We start from the raw sequence: 9,986 nt of genomic DNA on the forward strand, positions 1-9,986 counted from the left end.
TCCTCGACTTTATCCAAGGTCCCCACTTACTGTATATCTGCCCAATTTTACGCGTTATTTTGGCGGACACTGGTTGTTTTTCACACTTGGAAAGTTTATATTTTTGAACGCAATTTCTATCGCGTGGATATGTGGTGGATGCTCTTTCCCAGATGGATCTGGTTTTTACTGGGACAGTTGTGCGTCTGGCGTTTGGACTTACGCGCACGAGCTATGCCAATGATGCCAGTGTCCAAAGTGGTTTATTCTCACGCGGGAATGTGTCCGAACGAGATGAACCCGAACCTGTGGGTGGATGCCATGAGCACCTGCATGCGAGAGTGCGAGTCCGATCAGGTGAGTTCAGCACTCTCATTTATACGTATCAGCTTCCTGTCTCATATGTAAGTTTTGCATCGTATGGCCATAATACAACTAAACTAAAAATGTACCATGGTAACCTAGTTTCCGACAAAATACCATTGTTACTATAGTTATTGATAGTAAAATAAAACTACTATAATCATAGTTTCCGTAAAAATACTAATAGTTTTTGATACTAAAATAAAACTGTATTAACTTGGTATTAGCCACAACTGTCATAAAAATAAAAAATTACATTGACAAAAATGTTTTGTTTAAAATAACAAGGAGTACCCATATTAATTTATGATTTTACAGTAATAACAATAACTTAGTAACTGTGGCATGTTGGTGAAAACATGGTTAACATGGTATATTTTTATAAGGGATTGCTTGTTTAAAAAATATACCATGTTAACCATATTACAAGTAAAACAAAAATGTACCATGATAATCATAGTTTCTACAACTAGCCTATTGCTACTCCAATAATACTGTAAATATCATTAAAACATATTTGAATGCTTCTAATTCTGCTCCAATATTAATTTATTATCTCACAGTGGTATCAATAGTTGCACTAGCTATGCTATTTTGGCAGAAACTATGGTTACCATGTTAATTTTCTGCATGCTGTTAGCACAACATAACCACTGTAGCATTTAATTTACATTTCGTACCATATAATTTCATGATAAAGTAGCCTAAAACGTCTGCAATATCACCATGCATCCATATGTCATTACATTTATATTAAGTCATGCATTTCAGTCACTATGACACTTGAAAATGTCTTATTAAATATGTTTTAAAGACATCAGTGATTGATGGATGATTGGCAAGATGAGTGCAACCAAGGTTATAATAGTTTTAAATTTTAAATTAATTTTTATTTCTATTTCGTTTTAAATTTTTCGCTCCAATTAAGTTTAGTTTTTTGTTAGTTTTAGTTTTTCATTACATTTAGTTTTTATTTTAGTTTTTATATCAAGTGATATAGAATGGGGAAAACAGAATTCTGTATTCGTTGCAGAATTCTATATTCTGCAACGTGGGTCATATAGCTGGACAAATGTACAGTTTTAAATAATACTTCTAATATTTCAAGTCTTCATTTTAATAAGACCAACTGAATTTCATATTAGGATAATCATTAATTGCACACATTGTCCGGGATGACATCTTACAACATTTAAAAAGCAAGAATCTAACCGCATGACACGCAAGCAGGCAGAGACCTTCTACAAACAAAACACTAACCAGTCGCACTTCCGCTAGCTAACCGGAAATTCCGCCCACCTTGTGAAATACAGCTGAGAATATTGTGTATAGGGTGACCAGATTTTGAAAGTCTCAAACTGGAACACCTGGGGAGTTCACAATACATGCATATATATATATATATATATACTGTTTATACTGTATAATACTCTTGTTACAGTACTTGAGTAAATTTTTCAAATTTTTCAACTTTTTTTAAGTACAAATAAGTAATAGTACTTTTACTTGAGTTTATTAAAAATGAAGTATTCAACTTTTTCACCACAATTACAAAGTACAAAAAATTACATAATATTTCTGAATTTTTGCAAAGAAGAAAGTTCTAAGCGCTAAATCTGTTTATAAACTAAAACGCGCTGTGCACGGCACGATGGAAGCCCACAGGGTACAGCATCATGAGCACAGCAGTTTGCATAAACTGCCGCCAGTGTCCTCTCTTCTCTAGCTTCTCCAAGACTTTCTGCCCTGTCACTGTACAAGAACTGTAATACTGTGATTTTCTGCATATTTCATTTTATTACGGAAAGGAGCCGTTCATTCAGGTACGAGGGAAACCGTTTGAACAAGTTTAACCACTGATTAAACTTCACTTGCTTTTAAGGTAGGCAATGTTTTAACTGTGTCAAACATCAACACAATGTAGTTTGACATATATGTGGGGATAACTTGTTTACTTATTACTATATGTCTAAAACAAACTTTTTATATACCTTAGAAAGATACAATGCCAATAGTGTCGGAAAGTAATGGGGACTCGTGACAAAAATGCTACTGAAATTGATAAAAATATCCCCAAAATTCAAAATATGGGGGTAAAAAAATGCCCACACAACAAGTTCCCATGTTTTATTAATAATATCTGAAATAGTTACCATTACATACATTGCGATCTTCTTTTGACTTTTCACGTAACATTTTTTTTTTTTTTCCGCCATCCGGTTCCTCGCACCATCGTGCGCACAGACGGGCTATCCCGCTTCTATCAATCCGCATCAGTTCGGTATTGTACTCTCGCATTAAATTCTGTAAACATTCACCCCTCTTGTTCAAAATAAACTGTTCTAGCGGGTAACATTCTCGCTCACGGTGCTGTACTGTTCTTCTCTGCCCTGTCTCTCCCGCTGGAGGCCAAAAGTGTTCAAGAGATGGGTGTTATATAAAGAAGGTATGAGAAATCACAAAACATAATGTAACCAAGTGCTACAATTTACTTTATAATAATATCTCAATATGTTAAATAACCATAATATTAATTAAGATTTTATTATTACAACTGTGATACAATTATACATTTACAGACCAACCACTATTAGTGTTTGAATCAATCATATCTCTCACTAAACACTGTGTGAAATGTTTATGTTAATCTCATTCCATATCTGGATAATTGCTGCAATATCATAGAGGATAAATGTCCTCCTCTATGATATTGCATTATATTAGTTTTGTATAGTATGTTAACTTAATAGCCAAAATACATGGACATACGTGAATGAGAATAAACCTGAAACAGGAATGTGTTTCAGTCACAATGCACATTATGTAGTTTAGAGACGATTTAGAATGTTACAAATGGATATTCCTATATAAATAAATGTTGTATTTTCTGTTTGTCCAAGAATCCTCTTGCAGCAATGCAGGTCTTTGGCATTTAGAAGCTGCTAGTTTAAGACCTGTGAGGAATCTGTTTCTCAAACAAGTTACTGTGATTTACTTGTCTTATTGTTGTGCATCTGGCCGTCCACTTCCCTCCCTGTCCTGGTTAGAGAATGACGGGACACCGGAACGCACCTCATAAATCCGGGACCGACTTCTGGTCACCTTAGTTTTCTACCTGCTTTGCTTCTCTCCATGATGTACTGTAGTGATTCCCTCCTGCTCTGTCTTTGCTAATGTAATGAGGGCAATAGGCCATCTGCTAGCGCTATCGCTGCCTAGTGCCATCTTCGTATTAAGGTGATAGCAAGTTTAAAGGTTTAAAAACCTATCGTAACAAAAACGAAAACTAAATATTTTTTACGATTATTTTATATTTTAGTTTACTTTTTTCAGAGCCGTGAAAATGTATTTCAGTTTAGTTTCAGTTTTTCCAATTATGTTGATTTTAATTTTTATTTCAGTTTACAAAAATGTTTTTTTTTACATTTAGTTTTAGATTTAGTTTATGACAATAACCTTGAGTGCAACAATCCCTAAGCAACTGCATGCCTTTTATGAACTTATGGGAGTGGTGGTGGCGTAGTGGGCTAAAGCACATAACAGGTAATCAGAAGTTTGCTGGTTCAATCCCCACAGCCATCACCACTGTGTCCTTGAGCAAGGCACTTAATTCCAGATTGCTCCAGGGGGACTGTCCCTGTAATAAGTGCACTGTAAGTTGCTTTGGGTAAAAGCATCTGCCAAATGCATAAATGTAAAAATAGTTTTCTAATTCTTCAAAATTAAAAAATTAATTAGCCTGTGCTAGCTTTGATATAACTGATTTGCTAGCAGTCATACATTAGCTTCAAACATGTTAAATAAATAGTTCACCCAAAAATTTAATTTCATTTACCTTCATGATATTCCAAACCTGAAAGACTTAAAAAAAAAACTTAAAAAAAAAAAAGATAAGGCAGAATGTAAGGGACTGACAGCCTGTCAACATTATTTTTTTTCCACACAATGAAAGTGAATGGTGACTGATATTTACATTCTGTCTAACATCTCCATATGTGTTTCATGGAAGGAGAAAAGTCATACATGAACCTCATGAGGTTGAGTAAATGACGACACAATTCATATTTTTTGAGTGAACTACCCCTCTTATTAATTTATACAAACATTGAGCACACTCCAATTGATGTAATCCTTTGTTCTTCCAGGACTGTGAGCCATTTGAGAAATGCTGTGCAAATGTTTGCGGACTCAAAAGCTGTGTGGCTGCTCGCTACATGGACATTCAGGGTCAGAAAGGTCCAGTGGGGTTGCCTAAAGGAATGACCTGTGTCAAATTCATGTGCACCCAACAGGGTTCTGAGTGTGACATCTGGGACGGCCAGCCGGTGTGCAAGTGTCGGGACCGTTGCGGGCGGGAACCCATGTTCACTTGCGCCTCAGATGGGATGACTTACTTCAGCAAATGCTACATGGATGCCGAGGCCTGCACCAGGGGCGTCACCCTCACCGAGGTCACCTGTAGGTTCCACTTCAGCTTGTCCAACACCAGCCCTCTCCCAGAGGAGACCACCATCCGACCCACTCCCGCCCATCTTGAGACCACGCCCATGGACGTTCAACGTCCCATCATGGTCAGCAATCCAGTGCACCACTTTGTGTTTGTAGGCGAAACAGCTAGCTTCCTGTGCGAGGTGACGGGCAAGCCCAAGCCAGTGATTACTTGGGATAAACAGATTGAAGGCAAGGAGAACACCATTCTGCGATCCAACCACGTGCTAGGAAACATAGTGGTTACCAACATTGACCAGCTGGTGATATACAATGCCCAGACCCAGGATGCCGGCATTTACACCTGCACTGCCAAGAACCAAGGAGGCTCCATTCAGGTTAATTTCTCGCTCTCTGTGGTTCATAGAGAGCAGACCAAAAACCAGCCATTGATTAATTCCATGCGCCTACCAGCCGAAGAGTGCCTGAAAGCACCTGATCTGGGTGACTGCGGGGAGGAGAATCTTAGTTGGTACTATGAACCCAAACGCAACAACTGCTTCACCTTTACATACAGCCAGTGCAACAAAAACAGAAATCATTTCAACTCTTACGAGTCATGCATGTTGTCATGTGGAGTGGAACTAGCGGCAATTTGCTCCTTACCTAGTGTGCAAGGACCCTGCAAGGCTTACAAACCACGTTGGGCATATAGCTATGCAGTCAAGAAATGCCAGTCATTTGTTTATGGAGGTTGTGGCGGAAACGAGAACAACTTTGAGAGCAAGGAAGCTTGTGAGGAAATGTGCCCCTTCCCCAAGACCCACAACTGTAAGGTGTGCAAACCCCGACAGAAGATGGTCCCCAGCTTCTGCACGAGCGACTTTGTGGTCTTGGGTCATATTTCGGAGTTGACGGAGGACCATGACTCTGGACACGTGCTCATCATGGTAGAGGAGATCTTAAAGGACGAGAAGATGGGGCTTCGCTTCTTCGGGCAGGAACCTCTGGAAGTGGCGCTGCTCAATGTGGATTGGAACTGTCCTTGTCCAAACATAACAAGAGCAGAGGGTCAGATGATCATCATGGGGGACGTTCACAACGGCATGGCCATGCTGCAGCCCGACAGCTTTGTGGCCACTTCCAGCGTGTGGCGAGTTCACAAACTCCGTGAGGTTATCAACAAAAAGACTTGTGACGTCCTAAAGGAGTTCAGTAGCATGAAGTACTAGGGGGCTTACGATGCAACACCAACCTTTTTCTCTGGATGTCCTAAACCAATGTCCCTGCCTCTCACCTGCTTTTCTTCATGGAGCAGACACACTGATTTTTGCTGTTTTGCAAAAAGCAACTTGTAGATTCTACAGTCATATATCATACTGGTTCTTCTTCTGCAGCTTGGAGCTGCTTGAATTATCTATTGAGAGACCATTTCATACAAAAGTATTACCTTATGTACATCTACTGTACATGTTGTAGTGTGAGAAGTACAGTTATTTTAGTTTGACTAAAAAGCCATGTATGTTGTATTAAACCAGATCTACCTGTATCAGAACGATCTCAAATCTTTGGTTGAATGTTGAAACAAGTGGTTAAACTTTACTAACCTAAAAACTCTATTTATACTTCATAAAGATTTCATTAAATATGAAAGCCATGTCATACTTAAACTAAAAAAAACATATGACATATTAAATACTCTTGCACCTTATTATAATTAATAGTATTTCACACTGTAATCATTTAACTGTGTTCCATCTATTTATTGTAACACCATACCATTATGTTACTACCATAAATTGAAACAAAGGTAGTTCTATGTATGTGCTTTACAAAGTATATTACATGTTTTTTTGTCAAATCATACAATGGCAAACATATAATGAGATTATAACTATTATTCTATGAGCAGTTTAAAGTGTAATAAACATTTATGGAACACCACCAGAGAGGCGATTAAAGACATGTTCTTTAAGATTGCACTTGTTGAGAACAAGTAAACAGGTGAAGCTTGGGTTTCGAATCTTCACAAGGCATTTTTGAATGCGCTTTGATAAGGGGCAACATATTTTATGATAGAACAGCAGTCCCACCCCCCACCACGATGGATTCTATTGTCAGTCAGTCCTGACCTTTGTTCTGGAACAGGTCACATTCCAGCTGTTCTTTGGTGGGAAGTGTTGCAACTAAGGGGGATGGGGGGCCAGTCTGATCCCTTGTGTTGTGTCTGGATCTGGTACTCTCTCCTCTCCCGCGGATCTTTCATGTGAGAACCTCTGCCTCCCCCAGCTGCTCGGTCCTCTCATCTCCCCAGCTCCAACTCCAGCCAAGCTGTGACCCTGCATGGGAGGGGAGCCAACACACACACACTACTTTCTGTTTTAAAGGCACGGCTTTGAACCTTTGACTGGGGCTGGATGGGACGGAGAGGGATAGCACATGCTTTTTTTCTCCAGGGTGGGCCTCTGATGGCTGCTACCTCAGCCTGGCTGACAGGGCCTCATCCGTGACCCTGTAAGAGGCTAATGAAAAGAGGGAGAGAATCAGAGATAGGATTGGCTGGGGGGAGGATGCTAGGAATGTGGATTGGGGAAGTTTCATTAAAACTGTTGACAAGTGTCAAGTGAAGCACTCATGTTCAAATTCAGCGGGCAATAAAAACTCTGACAAAAAACAAGAATGTTGACGTTGTTTTCTTATCTGATAATTGCAAGTTATGGATGCTAGCAAGGCTGAATGTTTGATGGGCAAGACTGTAACAGCATATTCAGAATTGGTGGGACCGAATGTATTGTTTGAAAGAATTGTTCACCCAAAAATGGCATTCAAAACCTTTATAACTTTATTCTTTCCTTGGTGGAACACAGAAGAAGATGTTAGGTACTTACAGCATCAGTCACCCTTCACTTTCATTACATCTTTTTGCCATACTACAAAAATTAATGGTGACTGAGGGTGTCATTCTGACTTAAATCTCCTCTTTTGTGTGTCAAAAGTTTGTAACATTGTGGGTGAGTTTTGGGCGAACTATACCTAAAAAAAACATTGGTTGAACACAAATCCATCTTGGCCGTCCACGCATCCCCCTCAGAGTCTATGGTGGTTACGCATTATGTTGATAAGCATCTCAAATTATATACTATATAATATGAGCTCAAAATGATCTTTGCATTAAGATTGAACCAACTTCAAGGGCCAATAGCTGTAATTGGGAAGATGACGTTGTATTTAAGCTCTTATGTTGCTTTTTTGTTCTTTAGATACAGTATACTGTATTGCTGCACAGGTAATCAACATAAAGGGAAGGGTATATATTTGAATCTATGAATTATAAAGTTATGAATGATTACCAACCCAGACAGCACACGTTCATATCCAAGTTTCATCTGGAAAGTATTACATTCTAATTAACATCTGATAAACATCTTAAATAGAGTAGATTTTCATACATTCTAAATCATAAACATCTCAAAGACATCTGTTGAATGTCTAATTTTGGTGAACTATTGAATCTGACATCCAAGAGGAAATGTCTTCAACCAGCAATCTAACAAATACGTCTTCCAGATGAAAACACACATCAAATAGACGTCTTGGTGATGTACGTGTGCTATCAGGAAACAGTTCAATGTATTAGCTATCTCAAAGGCTTTTGAAATCTACCTAGATAGCACACGTACATCTCCGAGATGTATGTTTTAGATCTTTTCATCTGGAAAGCATTACAATCTAATTAACATCTGCTAAACATGTTAAAAAGATCAGATTTACAAACATTCTAAGTCATAAATGTCTCAAAGACATCTGCTGAATGTCTAATTGACAGCCAAGACATAACTACTGGCATATGTCTTATAGACGTATTGCAGATGAGCAAAGAACATAAAAAATACCAGTTGAAAACACACACATCAAATTGACGTCCGTGTGATGTACATGTGCTATCAGGGTATTAGAAAACTATACATGATCATTGGATCTCATTATCAGTATAAGAAGATTTTCAGCAAATCTGCCATTTTGTTTAATTCATAATTTTTATTATAATCTTTATTATTATTATTATTTCTCTAACACCAAGTTGCAACAGTTAAATTGTGTAGCATTCACTGTAGTTGTAACTATAGTATTTTAGCAGAAACTATGGTTGCAATGGTGCATTTTTGTAACCATTGTGATTGTTTGGAAGAAGCACTGACATCAATTGGTCAGTATCAGAAGTGACTGTTTTTTGTAATTACACTGTGTAAAGTTTAAAATCATATATTTGGGTGAAATTCAATCGAAAACAAATGTACTATAAATTTTTTTTAACCTGGTGTTGGGATTTTTGGCTTTTAGACATTGAGATTGCATAACCGACTAGGTGCCTCTTAACCAAAACATACTGACCCTGCAGTCTCATCTTAGTGGGCCCCATGCAGTGCTGAAGTACTTCTGCTGCAGACTGATCCAGGATACTATTCTATTGAGAGTCCCTCTCAGGCTTTTTTTTTTCATTGATTTGTGTGCTTTGACAAGGGTATTCGGTTCCTTTCGGATTCAATTATGCAAATGAAATGTCTAATTTCGTATGCATAAGTGGGCATGCATATGTGTACCATTCACACTGGGAGGAGATTCCCACAGCGATCAGGAGTCTGGTGACGTCTGGAATGCGTGGGAGCTTCCACAATGAGAGTTTTTCAACCGATGTACAGCATCAAATATCGGATAACCAAGAGCAGTTGCTTGCAAATGCATTTCATAATTTTAATGAAGAAGGTCTTAAACAATTAGGGCTAAATTGAACATAAATACAACAAATAAATTTACACCAAATTCTTTACTTATACTTAATTGAGCTTTGAAAACAAAAACAAAAAATTATACTAAATAAAACACCTTATTTTATTAACTGAATCGAAAATATATTTACTAATTAACTAAATATTTCACTTTAGATAATAAAGACGCAGCGACATCTGCACAGGGGCTCAAATGAAATGGTGAATTGTTTATTTGAACTGGTTCATTTACATGAGCCATCCAAACGAACCGATTCACTTAAAAGGGTTTTGAAATGCTCTTTTTTATACAGTTTTATTGTCTTCCCTGAGGTCCACTGATTTTTTTTTATTTTTTGGTTGCACCAAAGCAGTCATAATTTAGAAATATATGACCATTTTCAACCTTGTTTCTGGCCCTCTGTCTGAAACACTCGGTTTTGGCCTAAG

The 9,986-nt window shown here is 37.9% G+C and overlaps 1 protein-coding gene across 1 annotated transcript; it reads left to right on the forward strand.

The window, feature by feature from the left end:
• On the forward strand, positions 1–7,415 carry LOC127451872 (WAP, Kazal, immunoglobulin, Kunitz and NTR domain-containing protein 2-like). The gene is made up of 2 exons (XM_051716899.1): positions 1–336; positions 4,488–7,415. Exons 1-2 carry the CDS (start codon positions 130–132, stop codon positions 6,000–6,002), a joined length of 1,722 nt encoding a protein of 573 aa, XP_051572859.1. The 5' UTR covers positions 1–129; the 3' UTR covers positions 6,003–7,415.
• Positions 7,416–9,986: the final 2,571 nt, after the last annotated feature.

The sequence above is a fragment of the Myxocyprinus asiaticus genome, chromosome 14 (genome assembly GCF_019703515.2).
Source record: "Myxocyprinus asiaticus isolate MX2 ecotype Aquarium Trade chromosome 14, UBuf_Myxa_2, whole genome shotgun sequence".
Taxonomy (NCBI): Eukaryota; Metazoa; Chordata; class Actinopteri; order Cypriniformes; family Catostomidae; genus Myxocyprinus; species Myxocyprinus asiaticus.